Source organism: Pseudonaja textilis, chromosome 2 (genome assembly GCF_049901715.1).
Source record: "Pseudonaja textilis isolate UNSWEBS1 chromosome 2, rPseTex1.2, whole genome shotgun sequence".
NCBI classification, from domain to species: Eukaryota; Metazoa; Chordata; class Lepidosauria; order Squamata; family Elapidae; genus Pseudonaja; species Pseudonaja textilis.
Window position 1 is genome coordinate 4,861,670 of NC_141991.1, and position 20,437 is coordinate 4,882,106.

Consider the following 20,437-nt stretch of genomic DNA (forward strand, 5'->3'; position numbering starts at 1 on the left):
TTGGAGAAACAGGGTAGATTTTACAAATTAGTAGTAGATTTCTCCAACACGGAGCAAACTCAGAAACGTGCTGCAAGTAACTTCAGCGGCAACTCAGGAGCTCAAAAACAAACATCGGTTTGACTTTAGTTCAGCAGGCAAGCAAGTAAGTTAATTTCATCTTCAATAGACAGACGCAGAGCTCAACATAGCTTCCAAACTGCAGAGCTTACTATAGAGCCACGCCTAGGCTACTTCTAGTTTCAGTTTACAAACAGTTCTCATTGGCTGACTTAATTGCTATGCCTATTCATTAGCTGACCTTGATAACCATGCTCTGTTCCAGTACATGAACATACTCTGACCAGGTGTTCCTGATCTTTATTAAAGTAGTTGCAGCTGCTGTCCTCTTGGCCAGGTGTTTTGCGAGTGTACAGTTTGGAGGGATTAAATCAAATGGCAGAATTGCTATTGGGGGAAGAGATTTATTTACAAGTCAATAAATGAATTGATTTACATTGAACTCATTTATTTTTATTTACATACATAAACAAAAACTTTTAAGTGGGAGTTTCTTCATAGGGAATACCAACCTTGCCTTTGTTAAATTGGTAGTATCTCCTCCATTTTTTGTTTAAATGTCTGCTATTGGGCTTTTTTAAATGGCTGGGTTCACGGAGCGTTGGGGGTGGGAGGAGACAATGGCAACTTTATGAGCTGTGGACTTCAACTCCCAGAATTCCTGAGCCAGCATGGCTCATGATGAACATGCCTAGCTTAGGACTTCTGGGAATTGAAGTCCTAAAGTTGCCATAGTTGCTCCCTGGAGGTTTTGAAGAAGAGGCTGGACAGCCACTTGTCTGAAATGGTATAAGTTCTCCTGCTTGGGCAGGGGGCTGGACTAGAAGACCTCCAGGGTCCCTTCCAGCTCTATGCTGCTTCTGCTTCTGACCCCTTAGCCAAGTAAGTCAAACACCGAGTGATTAACTATATTTGCACAGCATGCTAAAATGGATTAGTGCAAATGTTGGTTAGACTGGTTTTGAAGTAGTTTTAAGTAATTTAGGACTGTCAAATCTAGGAAACTGACAACCAAGTGGAAGGAACATCTTGGGTAAACTAAATTTGCAGTTATTTCTGCCCCTTTTCCTGATCCTTCCATGACAAACATCTGCAGGACAAGATGGAATTGGCTAATTGTTGCCTAATTGCTGCCTGTCCTCACAGCCTCTTTTATGTGGGATTCTCCACCTGTTTCTAACATACAAAGTGCCCTTTTTTTCTGGCCAAGCGTGTCATCAGCCCATCAGAAATGGACCTAGGTAAATCAGAAGAAACATCTGAAGTTGACCAAGAAAGGGACGCCATTTTTAATTGTCTTGGGGTCGCAGCTCTTTGAAGATGCATCTATTTATCTATCATCTAGTCTATCAATGTCTGTCATCTATAGATAGATGACAGATAGCTTGATATAGATGATAGATATAGATGATAGGCATTGATAGATGATAAATAGATACATGGATGGATAGATAGATGATAGACATTGATAGATTAGATGATAGGTAAATGACAAATTACAGACACAGATAAAAAGATGGATGGTACATACAATAGATAAAAGATAGATGATTGAAGATAGATAGATAGATAGATAGACAGACAGACAGACATTGATAGATTAGATGATAGATAAATACATGGATAGGTAGGTAGGTAGATAGATAGATAGATAGATAGATAGATAGATAGATAGATAGATAGATGATAGACATTGATAGATTAGATGACAGATAAATACATGGATAGGTAGGTAGGTAGGTAGGTAGGTAGGTAGATAGATAGATAGATAGATAGATAGATAGATAGATAGATAGATAGATAGATGATAGACATTGATAGATTAGATGACAGATAAATACATGGATAGGTAGGTAGGTAGGTAGGTAGGTAGATAGATAGATAGATAGATAGATAGATAGATAGATGATAGACATTTGATAGATTAGATGACAGATAAATAGGTAGATGCCAAATTACAGACAGACAGGTAAAAAGATGGATGGTACATAAAATAGATAGATTATTTAATAGATAAATAACAATATAGACAGAAAGATAGATGTGTCATGCCCCTGTCAGAGTCTGAATCCGAGGAGGAAGACGAACAGCTGACAGGGAGTGGGAGTATGGCTCCCGTCGGCTGTGGAGGAGGCTGGGAAAGGGCAAAGTCAGGCTGGGCAGAGCAGGGAAGAGGTAGAACAAGGGAGAGGGAGTTCAGAGGAAGACCTAGGCCCACCCCCTCTTCATCCTAGTGGACGCAGGGAGGAACGGAGAAGACAGCAACATGGGTTGCGTGGCGTACGTGGGAGGAAAGGGCCCTGACTCCCTTCACAAGGCACACCTGGGAAAGGAGTTTAAAGAAGAACCAGTTGGGAGGGGTGTTTGTCGGAAACAGAGTTTATCTTATCTTGTTTTGGCTGCTGTTATGAATTCCTGGCACCCTCCTGACGGGTTTGATTTACTTGTGTTACTTCACTTCTGGAACTCCTTATCATGCCCTGCTGGGTTGATTACCTTATTTTGCCTTGTTGGATTTATAATTTAAAGTTTTCTATTTACAATGTTTGGATTGGAATATCTGCAGCCCAGGGCTGTTGCAGGTTCGTGGGAGAGTTTCTTTCTCCAGACCGAAAGGTAACCAGGACATTGGGGACAAAATTGGAGCTAATAAAGGGACCCAGACTTATTCTCTGGCTGAGCTGCCTTTGTGCCAAGCTTCAGGTCACCACAACCAGAACCACTCCAGAGGTTTAATCTTCCGAGTCAGATTAAATCCTGCAATATTATCCTTGGGCAGGTATATTTGTCTTCATTTCTGTGAATACATAACAGCAAGGACAATTAACCAGTGGAACAGCTTGCCTTCAGAAGTTGTGGGTGCTTCATCACTGGAGGTTTTTAAGAAGAGACTGGACAGTCCCTTGTCTGAAATGCTAGAGGATGTCTGCTTGAGTGGGCTGGACTAGAAAACCTCAGAGGTCCCCTTCCATTAGGCGACTGGAGACTAAAACATATGAAGAACAGTTGCAGGAACTGGGTATGGCTAGTCTAGTGAAGAGAAGGACCGGGGGAGACATGATAGCAGTCTTCCAATATTTGAGGGGCTGCCACAGAGAGGAAGAAGGGGTCAGGCTATTTTCTAAAGCACTTGTAGGCCAGACAAGGAATAATAGATGGAAACTGAACAAGGAGAGATTCAACCTGGAAATAAGGAGAAACTTTCTGACAGAACAATCAACCAATGGAACAGAAGATGCCCCAGGAAGTTGTGGGAGCGCCATCACTTGAGACCTTCGAGAAGAGATTGGACTGTCATTTGTCAGAAATGGTGTAGGGTCTCCCACTTGGGGGGGGGGGTTGGACTAGATGACCTATAAGGTCCCTTCCAACTCTGATTATCTGTTATCAACTCTACAGGTAGACCTCAACTTACAACAGTTCATGTAGTGACCGTTCGAAGTTACAACAGCACTGAAGTGACTTTTGACCATTTTCACACTCATGACTCTTGTTGCATCTCCATGGCCACGCAATTTACACTGGGATGCTTTACCTCACAATTCATGGGGTTGTGTAATCCCCTTTTGCGAACTTCTGACAAGCCAAGTCAATGGGGAATCTATATTTATTTAACCACCGTGTGACTAATTTTAGAACTGCAGCGATTGACTTAATAAAGGTGGCGAGAAAAGTACTAAAATGAGGCAACAGTCACTTGACAAATTTCTTACTTAGCAACCAAAATCTTGAACTCCGTTGTGGTCGTAAGTTGAGGATGACCTGTATTTGACTTCGATCGTGTGAATACGTAAACAGTGAGGACAATTAATTGGCCGAACAGCTTTGCCTTCAGACGTTATGAGTGCTTCATCGCTGGAGGTTTTTAAGAAGAGGCTGGATAGCCGTTTGTCTGGAATGGTGTAGTCTTCTGATTGAGCAGTGGGCTGGACAAAGACCTTCAAGGTCCCTTTCCGCTTGATTGATTGATTGATTGATTGAAATTATAAGTTCTATCTATCAGCTCCGGTGGGCTAGAGGTGGAGCTCTCACCTCACAATCAGGAGGCTGTGAGTTCGAGCCTAGGTAGAGGCTAATATTTGGAAAAATAGACTGTCCTGCTCGAGCCGGGGGTTGGACTAGATGGACCTCCAAGATACAGATCTAACAGATAATCAGAGTTGGAAGGAACCTTATAGGTCATCTAGTCCAATCCTGCTGCCCAAGCAGGAGACCCTGCACCATTTCTGACAGATGGCAGTCCAATCTCTTCTTGAAAGTCCCCAGTGATGAAGCTCCCACAACTTCCAAGGGCAACTTCTGTTCCATTGGTTGATTGTTCTCACCATCAGAAAGTTTCTCCTTATTTCCAGGTTGAATCTCTCCTTGTTCAGTTTCCATCCATTATTCCTTGTCTGGCCTTCAGGTGCTTTAGAAAATAGCTTCAATCCTTCCTCTCTGTGGCAGCCCCTCAAATATTGGAAGATCACTATCCTGTCTCCCCTGGTCCTTCTCTTCACTAGACTGGCCAGGCCCAGTTCCTGCAACCGTTCATTGTGTTTTAGCCTCGTCCCCATCATCCTGGTTGCTCTTCTCTGTACTTTTCCTAGAGTCTCAACACCTTTTTTATAATGTGGTGACCAAAACTGGATGCAGTACTCTAGGTGTGGTCCTACTAAGGCTTTATAGAGTGGTATTAGTACCTCACTTGATCTCAATTGTATCCCTCTGTTAATGCAATTTAGGATTGCATTAGCTTTTTGGGCGGCTGTTGCACACTGCTGGCTCCTATTTAGCTGGTTGTCCACTAAGACTCCAAGATCCCTCTCAGTTACTGCCATTGAGCCTGGTTTCACCCAATCTATATGTGTACTTTTGGTTTTTCTTGCCTAAGTGTAGGACTTTACTTTTCTCTACATTGAATTTCATTTTATTAGATATGGCCCAGTGTTCTAGTCTGTCAAGATCCATCTGGATCTTCTTGGGTGTTAGCTATTCCTGCCAGCTTAGTATCATCTGCAAATTTGGTGAGTTACCCTTCTATTCCCTAGACTAGCCATGCCCAGTTCCTGTGACCGTTATTCATGTTTTAGTCTCCAGTCCCCTCATCATCCTGGTTGCTCTTCTCTGCCCTTTTTCTAGAGTCTCAACATCTTTTTTATAATGTGGTGACCAAAACTGGAAGCAGTACTCTAGGTGTGGTCCTACTAAGGCTTTATAGAGTGGTATTAGTACCTCACTTGATCTCAATTGTATCCCTCTGTTAATGCAATTTAGGATTGCATTAGCTTTTTTGGCGGCGGCTGCACACGGTTGGCTCCTATTTAGCTGGTTGTCCACTAAGACTCCAAGATCCCTCTCAGTTACTGCTATTAAGCCTGGTTTCACCCAGTCTATGTGTACTTTTGGTTTTTCTTGTCTAAGTGTAGGACTTTACTTTTCTCTAAACTGAATTTCATTTTGTTAGATACCTCCCAGGGTTCTAGTCTGTCCTGATCCATCTGGATCTTGAGCCTATCTTGTCCCTTCCAACTCTGTTATTATATGATTCTCCTTGATCTTTTTTGATCAGCAGAGACACCCATGAGGGGAATCCAAACACTCAGGAGAGTATAAGACTAGACTAGACTTCCAGCTCTCTTCAGATTGATTGTGCCGAGGTTGACCTTTCGGCGGGAAAGCCGTGCACCTTCTCGCCCTTTAGCTCCTCCCCAGGCAAAAGCCCACTGGGACGGTGCGGCCACCTCCGAAAAGCGAGGGGAAGCCCACCCAAGCTGGGCCCCTTCGTCCCTTGGTTTTGTTTCTTTTCGGGGTGTCTGGAAGGCGGGATCCGAGAGGGGGCGCCCGAGGACGCTCTTCCGCCGGTTCACAGCGAAGGGAAGGCGGAGGAGCGAAGGAGGAAAAAGGAGTGAAGGGGATGCCCGGAAAAGGTCCGGGGGGGAAAACGTTCGTCTGCTTGCGGTAGGGGGCTCCTCCTCCGGCCTCCGCGGTCGCTGCAGCTGCAGCGGGGCCGCTTCCTCGCTCTTTGCGATTCTGCATGGGGGGGTGGGAGTAGCCGCGGGGGCAGCCTTGCACGGGGAGGCCTCTCCCTCCCCCCTTCTCCGTTTTGGGGAGCCCGCGTGCCTTCCCTCCAGCCTCGGTTCGCCTGGTCTCTCGAAGCCAAAGCGGGGGGGAGGGGATCTGGGCTACGTGCATCGCATACAGGCATTGCATTGCATTGCATTGCATTCCTTTCCTTGTATTGCATTGCATTGCATTCCTTGCATTTCATGCATTGCATTGCATTGTATTCCTTGCAGTTTAGCATGCAGCTCGGGGGTCTCGGCGCGGGGGAACATGGGGGGGTGGCGTCCTCCGTCCTCGCTCTCCCGTGCTGGCCCATCGCTGCGGAGCTTTTTTCGGTGACACCCCCCCTGGAAGCAAAGCCCCCCCCCCGCCTCCTTGACTCTTCGGGGAGAGAAGGGACCCGAATTGGCTTTGGGATACCCTTCCCGGAGTGGGGCATAAAAGGAAAAGGTTAAGCCTGAACCTCACCAACAATGATTTCTGTGGTTGCTATCTTGGCGTGGGGGCGTTGATCAACTATAAAAGTGATGAAGGATTTTGTGCTTTAAAGAGTTTTGTCTTTCCTATCGGAATGGTCGGAAAATCGTTTTTTATTCAGAGGGGAAATGCAAGGAGCTCTTCCTCGGGTTGCGGGGAGAGAGTAGATTTATTGGAATTTAATGTGGATTCTCCCCCCCTCCCACTCCTTTCCTAGTTCCTTCTTATAGTTTTGGTTTTCAATTCGGATTCTTTTGTGTTTTTAATCCCGAATGATGGATTTGGGGAATCGGATGCTGCTCTGGGGTCAGTTGTTTGCTGCAGCCTGCAAACCCAATAGATTTGATCGATTGATTGATTTAAATCTATTAGCCCCCCTACTCCACTGGACTTTGGTGGCATACAAAACCAGAGAAAACATAAAAACAGCTAAAATAATCTTAACATCAAAATCAACAGAATAAAATAGGACCTATTAAATAATAAACATTAATGAAGGAAAAGTTAAGCATCTCTGGATAATGTTGCAGGATCCAGTTGGGATCCGTCAGTGGGTTCCAAGATGTACTCTTTCGAGCTTTTGGACTTGTGCTGGAGCCAGTCTGGTTCTTGAGGAGCTTGTGTACTTTGGGCTGGTGATAAATCAGCCCTTCTGTTGATTGACAAAGGAGCTGGTTACTCAGGCTTCAATGATTTCCCTGGCTATCTTTGGACCTGCTCAGCCAACAATCTGAATAGCTGCAAAATTGAACTAATGTTCATTGCAGTGTGAGGTGACCAATGAGTTTGGGTCTCCTTGTCTGACCTTGTGTTCTTGCATTCTTTTCTCTTTTCTTTTATGTACACTGAGAGCATTTACACCAAGACAAATTCCTGGTGTGTCCAATCACACTTGGCCAATAAAGGTATTCTATTCTATTCTATTCTATTCTATTCTATTCTATTCTATTCTATTCTATTCTATTCTATTCTATTCTATTCTATTCTATTCTCTAGTGGTTATCTCCCTTCCCACCTGAAATACATCAACTCTACAGGGGCAACCCATGCAGGGATTACATTAGATCTCCCACCTCCAAGCAATCTTTCCAATGCATGATTTTATCTTCATATGGTAACCTTTGGTCTCGGTGACCGACCCAGATTGGATCCTGCAATAAATAAACCCCAGTCTTTGGACCATACCCTGGCTTTTTAAAAAAGCTTTCCAGAACCCCAGGTGAGATGACGCTGTTAGAGAGAAGGAATAAAATCCAGAGGTGAATAAAACCAGGTTAACGGGAGCCAGAAGCTCATTTCTGACTAAATATATATCTTACAGTGTTTTCTATCCCCTTTCTGCCCCCAAAATTCTTTAGATTATTTCAATGGATGTTCTATCCACAGCTGATTTTACAGGTTTGATTACAGCTTCTTGGTGAAATCTGGTTTGATGTTTTTTTAATTGAGGAGAGTGGAAGGAGTTGCTTTGTAAAGATGGGAAAAGGGCTTTGTAAAGATAGATTAAGACGTGCAACCGTAATGGAACCTGTTCATCACAGTCCTAAATTGTGGCAGTCATAAAATGGGTCGGTCACATAACAACCTGATTTTATGATCTTTTTTGCAGTGGTTATTAAGCGAGCCTGGGAGTTGTGACCGCTGTGGTAATTAAGCAAACACCATGGTCATTAAATGACTCAGTGGTTTGGTAGATGTGAAGTTTTGAGCAAAACTGTCATAAAACCCAATCTCACGACTACAGGACACTGCAAATATGGATACATGGAGCCGTGTTGCGAAGTTTGTTTATATGAATGCTGAGGGGGCGATTGTCAGAATTTTGACTCTTGATTGTAACTTTGAACAGTGCTAATCTACCTGTACAGGAAATACAGCCTGTTTTTTTTTCAAAAATACTTTTTTGTAAGGTTAGAGGGGTCCCTAAAATGCGGCATAGTGTTAAAAGTTAAAATGATAATAACCAAATGATCCACTTTGAGCATGTTCTGCCTTTAGATTTGAGAGGGCTGAGAGCAGATAACTCGGCCATGGAGAAACAAGTCTTAAATCCAGAAGGAAGACTAGAAGCAGCTGGAAAAACCCCCTCTGCAATCCAGCCTCAGTTTACGTCTGAAGAAGGAGGATGGGGCGCATTTGAGAGGAACGAGAGGGCCCCGTTTGTTGGGATGGAGGAGCGCTGGGAGACACAATGGCAGCAGTTCCTCAAGACACTGCAGCCGGTTCACCCAGGAGGTGACAAGTCCAAGATGTCGGAAGCTTCTCCCTGGGAAGACCCCAAGGTCTTCCTGGCCTCCTTTGAGCAGGTGGCCCAAGCCTGCCGGTGGCCCAGAGAAAAGTGGGTGGCTTGTCTCCTGCCAGCCTTAAGCGGAGAAGCCGAAGAGGCCTTTCAGAAGCTGGAAATGGGAGAACGGAAGAACTATGGGAAGGTGAAGGCCGCCATCTTGAAAGGGGAAGCCACCAAAATGGAGGCCCAGCGTCAACGCTTCAGGCGGTTCTGCTGCCAGGAGGTAGAAGACCCACGAAGGGTTCAGAGCCAACTTCAGGAGCTTTGCTGCCAGTGGCTGAAACCGCAGAGGCGCTCCAAAGAGCAGATCCTGGAGCTCTTAATCCTGGAGCAATTCCTGGCCAGCTTGCCTCCGAAGCTCCAGAGCTGGGTTCAAGTGAGAAGACCCGAGACGTCTTCCCAGGCGGTGGTCCTGGTGGAGGACTTCCTGAGGAACCAACAAGACGCCAAATCAGGGTCGTACCAGGTAAGTTTGACAATACACAGGCAGTCCTCTACCCCAGGGGTCACCAACCTTTTGGACCTCAGGGACCACTAAACTCATAATTTTAAATCCCGCATACCAGAGACTCTGGGAAAATCCCCCAAAAAGTCTGCAGGAAAATTCCCCACCCCATTTTCCTACTGATCGATCATTCTTTATTTGGGATCGCAGGATACCGTCTCCAGCTCTGTTCTCAGGGGGGAGAGGGAGAGAGAGACTTTTGGCTTCATGCAAGGAAAGCAGCAGAAGTCTTTCTTTCTCTCCTCCAAACTCCGCCAGAAATAAGTCTTCGTTGGTGCAGCCTCTTGGAGCAGGATGCCTTGCAGGGTCCCAAAGACAATCTGGGTCCTCATTTTACCCACCTTGAAAGGATGGAAGGCTGAGTCAACCTTGTGCCTGGTGGGATTTGAACTGCCAAATTGTTGGGGGTGACACTGTAAACCAGCGGTCGCCCATCAGTGAGCCATGGCCCACTGGTGGGCTGTGAGAAAAATTTGCTGGCCCGCAGAGAAATCTCACCCCCAGAGCATCCCCCAAAGCAATTAATGCAGGCTGGATAGAAACACAAGGCTGCGCCACCCACATGGCCCACAGGAACCCTCCCCCGCCCACTCACTCCTTACAGACAAACTTGCCTGCTAAATTGTTATTTTTCCTTTTTTTTTCCCCTGACCTTCAGCTGTTCTGCTGTGCTGGGAGTTTTAGATTAGCTAGGAAGCAGGAAATGGTTGGATTTCTAGCTTTCTAGCTAGTCTTTAGATCTTCAGCTCTGCTTTTAAGCAGAGCCAAACCTCCTTTAGGACTGAAGGTTCTATTATTTAGTGCAGGCTCAGGGCAAGCAAATTTTATGTGACAGACTGAGCTAGCCAATGGCGGATAGATAGATCTCTGAGTGAATCTGTGATTCTGTGAGCAGCTCAATCTGCCCGCCTGCTTTGCCTGATTTTTGGTAAAAGTTGCTCTTTTTTATAAAAAAATCAATATTTATATGAATATATATAATATTTATATACAAGCCATGCCCAGCCAGTCACATGACCATTAAGCCACACCCACAAATTAGGCCACACCCACAGAGCCGGTTAATGGTCCCTGGGATTTAAAATTATGGGTTTGGTGGTCCCTGAGGTCTAAAAGGTTGGCAACCCCTGCTGTAAACCACTTAGAGAAGGCTGTAAAGCGATATATAAGCCTACTGTAAGTTCTATTGCTATAGATGGAGGGCCACCCGTATTAATCCAAAACTGAGAACTAGGTTAATACCGTAGCTTGGATGACCTTTCAACCATCCTTGTGGGCCTCGGGCGACCCCGAGAAACTTTTGTGTGGTGGTGAGCAAAAGGAGTCCCATTGTTGTGAGAAGGAGTGTGTTACTCTTTCAGGGCTCAATGAATGAAGAACATGTCGATTTCTTATATTCAGAGAAAGAGACCTTGGAGGCTGTGAAGAGAGAAAATGAAGAAGTGGAGATCAGCATGCTGGGTAAGAAAACTCCAGAGAGAGAAAACGCAGCCGCTATATTTATATTTGCTGAGAGGCCAGGGAGCCAAAATCTTAAGGCTAAATCTTGCCTTGGGGACTGTTTTCTGGAGGATTTTTAATGTATTTCTATTCTAGATCAGAGTTCCCCATCCTTTCCTGATTGGCGGCCCTTGGATCTAAAAGCAACCAGGCACCCAAAATGTAAACGTTTGTTATACACAGGTTTCAAGATTAGGGGGTCTTCCCACCGCTATAAAAATAGAACAGCAAGGATTCTGTCTTACTCAGTACTTTAAAAATGACAAATCTTTTTTGCTGTTATATTTCTAAAAACCGAAGAGGGAAGGGGTAAATATGTTCTTATTGTAAAATGCCTTGATTTTCACCTTCAGGACCTGAAATCAAATCCTCGAGCCACCCCAGCCCATTATTTCCTTCCGAAAGATTTGGGATGGCCCAAACAACAGTGAGAGAGGTATGTATGTCAACCATGTGAAAGCAGTTTGCTTGATACCAGATTGGGGAGGGGTAAGATAAAGGACTTATTCCTGGACCGCTTGTCCTGTTCCCTTTAGATTTGGGTTTTTCAACCTTGCCAACTTTAAGGTGTGTGGGCTTCCAACTCCCAGAATTCCCAGGGTGCTCGATGAGGAATTCTGGGAGTTGAAGTCCATACAATGTAAAGTCGCCAGAGTCGAAAAACATTGCGTTAGATTTAACAATAATTGTAGTTAGTTTACTTTATTGGCCTTGCACCTCGTACAATGAAATAAGCACCATCTTCAGTCTTATGACCATGAAAATGAACACAAACACACATCCTTCACATTCTATACATTGAATTGAAAACCCCTGATATTGCTTTAATATTGCACTATACAGTAGAATTCAGTAGAGTTACTGCCCTGGGATAGAAGCTGTTTTTCAGCCTATTTGTCCTTGTTTTTATTATTCTGTACCATCCTCCAGATGGCAATAGTTTAAAAAGAGGGTGTGCCGAGGATGAGATGGATCTTTAAGAATATGTTTAACTTTCTTAAAGCCACAGGAGCTATAAAGCTCTTCCAAAGAGGGGAGAGGGCAACCCATGATCCACTGGGCGATGACGTTAACCCTGTGGAGTGCTGTCCTATCTGCCACTATGTAATGGCAAACCATAGAGAGGTGCAATAAGTTAAAATACTCTATGGTGCAGCGGTAGAAGGACACCAGCAGTTTTTCCCCAGGTGAATCTGTTTTGGCTGCTGGTAAGTGCAGGGCGTGCACTGGAGGCTTGGGGGGGTGAAAAACAGGCCTCCCGGAAGTCCGGGAAGGCCACAAATGGCCCCGTTTCTGGCTTCCAAAGAGCCTCCGGAGCCTGGGGAGGCAGTATTCGCCCTCCTGGAGGCTCAAGGAAAGCCTCTGGAGCCAGGGGAGGGCAAAAATGACCCACACTCCCGGCCATGGTGCAGGAAGCCAGCTAGGCCACGCCCACCAAGCAACCGGGCAGAGAACCCATTGCTAAAATTTTTGAAGCCCACCCCTGACTATAAACCTTGTTCAGTGGTCTGATTTTTGTAATGTTAATTTTTCCAGATCTTACAGTGAATGTGAAGCTTTACCTTAATCCTGTTTTTCTGCAGCAGAATCTCTGATGGGAAGGTCTTGGCTGCCTCTTATTCTTTATAGGCATTCATGGGTCTGAAGGAGACAGAGGCGTCTTTGCAGGCCACCGAGGGGAAGACGACACAGCCACTTCAACCACTGGTCGCCTGGCAAGTCCTGCAGGAGGAAGAGGAGAACGTAGGTCGTTTAGGTAAGGAGAAACAATGCGTCAATCCAGCCATCGTAGGAAAGGATCCAGTTTTCCTTTATCTCAAAAGAAACCAGGAGTAAACAAGTTCTTACGTATTCTGGAAGTGGAAGTGCTAGGAAGGCAGCTGCGATAACCCGGGGCGTGGCACAATTGCAACACAGTCAGATAATCAGTAGGAGTCCCTTTATTAGCTCCAACTTTGCCCCCAATGTCCTGGTTACCTTCTAGGTTGGAGAAGAATTGTCGCAGGAACAGACTTTGGCTGCAGAGAATCAAGTCCAAAACATGGTCAACAAAAACTGTAACTATAATTCTAATCAAGGCAAGATGAGGTAATTAGTCCGGCAAAGCAAGAAAAGGAATTCCAGGCGTGAAGGGACGGCAGTAATTCAACACGGTTGGGAGGATGCCAGGAACACAGATAACCAAAGGCAACACAAGATAAGCCAGATTTTATGGCATTTGTGACAGTCATTCAACGAACCCTGTGATTGGAACTGTGGTGGTGCAGTATTGCAGGCTAACTCTGCCAACTGCCAGCAGTTCGATTCTGACCCGCTAAAGGTTGAATCAGCCTTCCATTCTTTGAAGATCATCACTAAAATGAAGACCCAGTGTTCTGACTAAGACTTTGTCAAATGTAATTAATCACAGACTTGTTTTAAAAGCAAAACCGATTTTATTACAACACTGGGAATTGGTTTCATTCCTAGCCAGAACTAATCTTAAACAGTTCCCCAAGATAAGCACACACCTTTCACTGCTGTGGAATGCCGCCAAAAACATAAGTATCCAATTAACTATAACAGAAACCAACCGAAGTACCAGAAAAAAACAACCAGAGTACACAGAGCTTCCAGGAGGACTCGGAATCTATCGAACTACTTTGCTTCCTGCAAAGGTTTCATCATTGAGGTCTGACTTTTATCCCTTATGGGAGGGGCAGTCACCTCCCAGCCTTACTCCCGAGTCACCCCTTTTGTTTCAGTTGCTCTCGCCTTCTAGCAGCTCTGCGCACCTGCGCACTGGGAACAAGCTCCCCTGGGTCCTCTGCTTTGCTGCTGCCAGACTCCGAAGGAAGCACCCCTACTGCCAGATGGTCCTGGCCCAATCTCTGCATCGGATGCAGGACCCTCGCCCGAGTCCTCTCCAGATACCCAGACTGATCCCTGTTCTTCTCCACTGCCGTCTGCACGATTCCACTGCTGTCTGCACTGACTGCTGGCAAACCACAACACAGAGACTGTATAGTGAAGGAAAATCCAGACTACACATGATTGTGAGAAGGAAAATCCAGACTACACATGATTCAGAAGAAGATTCAGAAGACATACTCAAAAAGTTTCTAACCTTAGCAAGTAATGTTTTTAATAGGTGATGTATCTACAGCACAGCCTGGAGTATGTGTGGAATTCTATACAGGTATTTGACTTACAACCAGTGACTATTTGAAGTTACGACTGACCTTAGAGCTACTTATGATCTCGATTGAAAGTTCCAATGGCTGGCCCTTCCCCTTGCAGTCATGTGATCACATTTTGAGTGCTTGGCAACCAGCCCACATTTATGGCCGTTTGCAGCATCCCGTGGTCATATGGCCATGATTTTTTGCAAAAAAAAATTTTTTTTTTTTTGCTAGAAACCAGTGTTTGCTTTGGTTTCTGGCAAAAAGTGCCCATTGTAGACAATAAATTCACTTTAACGACTGCAGCACTTGCTTAACAATTGCTGCAAAAATAAAATAAAAATAAAGTAAAAATAAAAGGCTTGCTGAACAACCGGCACACCTTAACAACTGTAATTGTAAGGCTCAGTTGTGGTTGTAAGTCGAAGACCGTCTGTTATCGCAAGATCGTTTTTCACACCATGTACACCATGTCTGAACTAGGCTGTGGTGTTTGTGTCATATAATATACATATGTATAATTAAATATTTTTATTTTATATTTACAATAATTTCATCTTTCAACCGTGTGTCGACTGAGTACATATATCTTACGCTTTCAACTATAATTAATACTTTTCTTACCAATATAACAATAATCACATTTCCTTATAGCCATTATTTAATATATCTGTTATTTAACAATCTTATTTCTCTGTATATTCATCTAATCCATTTTCATTTGTTTTATTTTCCAACCACTGATAAGATAAATCCCATACCATGTAATATTCTGTTTATGTGTCATATAATACATGTAGATGTAGGCATAATTTTGTATGTATTTATTTTGTTATGTTTATGTAGTGTACATTGGAGGTTGTGAGCCTTTGAGAGCTGTATGCAATGAAATTTCATTTTAATGTATGCTGATTAGAGTACATTCAAAGTGACAATCAAGTTCTATGTTCTATGTCTAATGTAAAAAATCTACATTTCTGTTGGAGAACTTAGTATGATCACCGAGACAACAAAACGTGTTGTTTTAAAAAAAAACAGCAATACATTATAACTAAAATAACATGACTGTGGTTAACTCCTTTTTTTGTCTACCTATGTAGAGAGCAGACTGGAAACAGAATTCAAAATGGAGAATTCTGAGAATCGAGGAGAGGAATCAGAGTCAACATGCGGGAGAGATCGAGAGTTTAGTTCTGGGAATCTCCCAGTAAAAGTAGAAATGGTGGAAGAAGACTACAAGTTGAGAGAGCAGCAGCGGAAGCCCACCGTGGGGTGTGAGAACCAACATATTTTGTTACAACAGGAATTTACTCCTGCTATTACTGCTGAAAAGGCCGCTATTTCCAAGGAGAATAATATGTCTTTGTTCTCCCAGTACGATAGAAGATACTTCTACCACGTGGAGCTGAATGAGGTGCCTTCTACGGATAAATTAGAGCAATACCCTCAGTGGTTTGAGGACAGCTGCCAGCGTACTTCAAGCACCAGTCCAAAAGAGAGAAATCTCATCATTGAGAAAAGGTTTGAAATCTCTGGGAACGCAGGGGTTAATAACGCGAGCGCCCACCCAAGCAGCCATCTTGGAGAAACAGGTAACTCTTCTGAACGCGCCAACAGCGGCGTCAACTCTCTCAGCAAAATCCCCGCTGGCAAAACTGAAGAAGGATGGTACGAATGTTCCCAGTGCGGGAAATGCTTCAATAAAGCCAAATACTGGAAGCAGCACCAGAAAATACACACCGGGGAGAAGCCGTACAAATGTTCCCACTGCGGGAAATGCTTCAACCAGTCGGGCAACCTGAAGACCCATCAAAGGATTCACACCGGAGAGAGACCCTACAAATGTTCGCAGTGCGGGAAATGCTTCAGTCACACCAACTGTTTGAAGATACACGAGAGGATTCACACCGGCGAGACCTACAAATGTTCCCAGTGCGGAAAATGCTTCCGAGAGACGGGGATTTTGAAGAGGCATCTCCGAATCCACACGGGGGAGACGCCGTACAAGTGTTCGCAGTGCGGGAAAGGCTTCAACCTGATGGGCACATTGAGGAAACACCAGCGCATTCACACCGGAGAGAAACCGTACAAATGTTCCCACTGTGACAAATGCTTCCGGGAAACAGGGATTCTGAAGAGACATCAACGGACTCACACCGGAGAGAGACCGTACAAATGTTCTCAGTGCGGGAAATGCTTTACCCATACCAACGTTTTGAAGATACACCAGAGGATCCACACTGGGGAGACGCCGTACAAATGTACCCAGTGTGGCAAAAGCTTCAGTCAGATGGGAAATTTGAAAACCCACCAGAGAATTCATGCTAGAGACAACCTGAATATGGCACAAGATGTTCCCTTTGTGAAGGACCACACAAATGCCCCCCATTTGGGGAAGACGCCGGGGAAGTCAGAATTTTGAGGAGAGGTTAATGAGAGTTATTACAAGTAGTCCTCGGACTTACGACCACAATCGAATCTAAAATTTCTCTTGCTGAGTGAGACATTGTCTATGGAAATTCCCAGTCATCCAGGCCAGGGTTGTTCCAAAGATGTTTTTTTTTTTTCAAGAGTCAACTGGACTTGTTTGTTTTTCCTTGAAGACGTTTCGCTTCTCATCCAAGAAGCTTCTTCAGCTCTGAAGAACACTGCAGTCGTCATAAATACGAGTTGGCTGTCAAGCATTTGACCATATGACCATGGCTGTAACGGTTGTAAAGTGTGGAAAAACGGTCATAAGTCACTTTTTTGTGCGCCGTTGTAAATTTGGCCGCTAAACACCAGTGGTGGGATTCAAAAAAATTTTTTACTACCGGTTCTGTGGGCGTGACTTGGTGGGCGTGGTGTGGCTTGGTGGGCGTGGCAGGGGAAGGATACTGCAAACTCCCCATTTCCTCTCCACCCCACTAACCTGCTTTCCAGCTCCGTTCTCCTGTGCAGGGCAACAAAAGAAGATCCAGCCGATCAGCTGGGACTCGGGAGGCAGAGAATAGATGGGGGTGGCGCCAAGAACTGGCGGTCCTTGCCAGTTCTCTGAACTACTCAAAATTTCCACTATCGGTTCTCCAGAACTGGTCAGAACCTGCTGAATACCACCTCTGCTAAAACTTACCCTAACCGTGGCAGGAGTATTTGTTAAATGGGGCAAAATTCACGTAACAAACAGCAACAGAATTTGGGGGCTCAGAATTTTTGGGTCGTAAATCGAGGACTGCGGTCATAGGTGTGAAAATCAGTCTTTTACCAGTGCTGTAGTATATTTGAACAGTTACTAAACAAACAGATACAAGTTGAGGACTACCTCTCTGTTCTTTGCATCAGGCGTTGTGAGAGACAAAGCCAGCCGAAGAAAATTAAACAACCGAGATGGCGTTTACTTCCTTTTTTTCCAGCAAAAAAAAAAAAATGCCTCGTAGGGAACAAAGATTTGCATAAGGAACACCACAAAAAAAAACTTGTAAAAATGGATTTGGGTAATGTGCTTTGTTTTACAACCATTATAACATCTGACCATATTTGCCAGGTTGTTACGGTCGTAACTTGAGTACTACCAGCAAGCCTTTAATTCAAAAAGGGACATTTCAAATATTTTTGTAACAATTACATATTTTATAAATTTACAGGTAGTCCTCAACTTTCAACAGTTTATTTAGTGACCATTCAAAAATTACAATGACACACACAAAAAAGACTCCTATGCCCCTGTCGGAATCTGAATCTGAGGAGGAAGACGAACAGCTGACAGTGGGAATGTAGCTCCATTGCCTGTGGAAGAAACTGGGGAAGGGCAAAGGCTGGCTGGGCAGAGCAAGGGAGAGGGAGAGGGAATTTGGAGGAAGACCCAGGCCCACCCTCTCTTCATCCTAGGGCACGCAGGGAGGAATGGAGAAGAGAGCAACGTGGGTTGCATGGCTTACAGGGGAGGAAAGGGCCCTGATTCCCTTCATTAGCTGCAGCTAGGAACACTGTATAAAAGAGGAAGCTGTGCACAGCAAATTGTTGGGAGCAAATCGTGAATTATCTGGTATCGTCGTGGCTTATCTGTTTCTGGTGTCTTCCCAACTGTGAGTTTTGCCGTGCTTTCAAGTCTGAAAATCCTTCTCCCGGTCTGTCAAGTTAATTACTTCAGCTTGGTTTGTTTGGATTTTTAGTTACAGTTTGTATGTACCTTGTTTTGGACTTAATTCTCTGCAGCCAAAGGCTGTTCCTGGGAGTTTTTCTCCAGCCAGAAGGTAACCTGGACATTGGGGAGCAAAGTTGGAAATAATAAAGGAACTCTTCTTGCTTATTTGACTGTGTTGCCCTTGTGCCACGCTCCGTGTCATCACAGTGAGTTACGACTGTTTTTCGCACTTGCAACTGTTGCAGCCTCCCCATGGTCACCTGATCAAAATTCAGATGCTTGGCCACTGCTTCATATTTATGACGGCTGCAGGGTGCTAGGGTCCTGTGTTCTGTTTTTGCTACCTTCCAGCAAGCAAAATCCACGGGCGATCCAGATTCTCTTCACAACCGGGATGCTAACTTTACAAATGCAACGACTCATTTAACAACGGTGGCAAGAAAAGTCGTAAAATTGGGGCAAACACACTTAAATGTTTTACTCAGCAGCCTAAATTTTGGACTCCATTGTAGTCATAAATGGAGGACTACCTGTATTATTATTTCCCATTTTTTGTCCAGGGTCATTATGCCAAATCGCAAGAGCACAACTGTCATGAAAGAAAGAAAAGCATTTTGAAAAAAATGAAATCAGATATATCTTGTTCATTTGGGCAGGGTTTTATTTATTTAGCTAGTTTTGGAGGCACTGAGAGACAACATATGGCACAGACCTCCATTATACTTGTTGGAACAAATGTCCCTTTAAATGTTTCCAGATACTGTATTATTATTTTTATTTGTAAACCGCCCAAAGGTATGCAGATGAGATGGGCAATATAAAAATTTCTTAAATTAAAAAAAAAATTAAAAATTGTAGAATTTCCTTATCTAAATTAATAACACAATCCTCGGCTGTATAAACAAGAGGTGTAGAATCAAGCGTCAAAAGTTCCAGGGAAAATCCATTCCTGTCAGTAACTCCAAGACAAAACATAATCTCAAAGTACTTTTATTAGAATAGCACCTGGCATATTCTGTGGAATTCCAAAACTAAGAAGTTTTCCTGGACTTCCCACACTGTCCCAACCTACAAACCATCCCCTTTTTATTCATCGTTACATCACATGAACCAATCGCGAAGTAAGTTCCAATTCTTTCTGCGCCACACTCTGTAACCTTGAACTATCAGAATAATTATATTTTGTCCACTAAGAGCTACTCAATTAACATCACCTCCCCCTTCCCACTTTCTCCCAACTATATGGAAGCGATGAATTCCATAGCTGACATCAAGATCACATGAAGTATCAGTGCCGCTTTCCAAAACCCTAGCTAAGACCACACACCTGGAATACCGCAACCGATTTCGGTTACCATACTTCAAAACAGATGTTCAGAGAAGATCATCAAAGGCCTGGAGACTAAACCAATGATTGAATGGCTGCAGGATTTGGATTTGACTAGTCTGAGGCAAAGAAGAATTAGGGGTGACATAGCAGTATCCCAGTATTTGAGGGGCTGACAAAGAAGGGGGGGTCAAAAGTACCTCAGGGCAGGACAAGAAACGATGGAAACTAATCAAGGATAGAAGCAACCTGGAATTGAGAAACTTCCTAACAGGACAATTAACCAGGGGAACAGCTTTGCCTTCAGAAATTGTGGGCGCTACATCACTGGGGGATTTTTAAAGAAGAGATTGGTCGGTCATTTGTCTGAAATATAGGTTTCTAGTCCAGGGGGCTGGACTAGAAGACCTCCAAGGTCCCTTCCAACTGTGTTATCTGTTTTCCTATCTAAAGACTACCATCCATACCACAACACAACAGGCTCAAACCAAAACAGTTTTGAATGCAGCGTCTGGGAAAAGGCCTCACTTTGTTCAGAATTGCTTTTCTTGAGGGGTTTATGCATACCTTGGGAGGTCATATGAGGTCATAATTGTATAAATAAAACGTGCAATCATCACAAGAGGCTTCATTTAGAATGCAAGCTCAAGTATTGCTATTTTCAACTTCAAAAAAACAAAAACAAACGCTCAATAAACAGCAGAGTTCTTCTTAACATTTTTCATCCTAGAATTTATCTGCCTTTCAGACTTAAAGATTGATAACCCGAGTGCTATAGACACACACCAGAGAGTATGCCATCCCTGATTTGAATGTTAAGAAATAAATAAGATTTAATCAAAACTTAGCGAGCTGCAAAGCAGAGTCCCAGCCTCTATGGCCTTTATTTACATGGCCTACAGCAGCATTTTTAAGCAAATACAGTATGGGTGATTGCATCACCGTCCTCTGG

At 44.1% G+C, this 20,437-nt stretch overlaps 1 protein-coding gene across 2 annotated transcripts; it reads left to right on the forward strand.

Annotated features, from left to right (window-relative positions):
- Positions 1–5,885: 5,885 nt before the first annotated feature.
- LOC113450228 (uncharacterized) lies at positions 5,886–19,015 on the forward strand. Of its 2 annotated transcripts, XM_087927885.1 has the most exons (7): positions 5,886–6,000; positions 8,581–9,335; positions 10,736–10,835; positions 11,228–11,310; positions 12,504–12,630; positions 15,136–15,307; positions 15,419–19,015. In XM_087927885.1, the coding sequence occupies exons 2-7, from the start codon at positions 8,613–8,615 to the stop codon at positions 16,455–16,457; spliced, it is 2,244 nt and encodes a 747-aa protein (XP_087784011.1). In that variant the 5' UTR covers positions 5,886–6,000; positions 8,581–8,612; the 3' UTR covers positions 16,458–19,015. The 2 variants fall into 2 exon arrangements, with proteins under 2 accessions (XP_087784011.1, XP_026577182.1); XM_026721397.2 differs by having other exon boundaries at positions 15,136–19,015.
- The last annotated feature ends 1,422 nt before the right edge of the window (positions 19,016–20,437 follow it).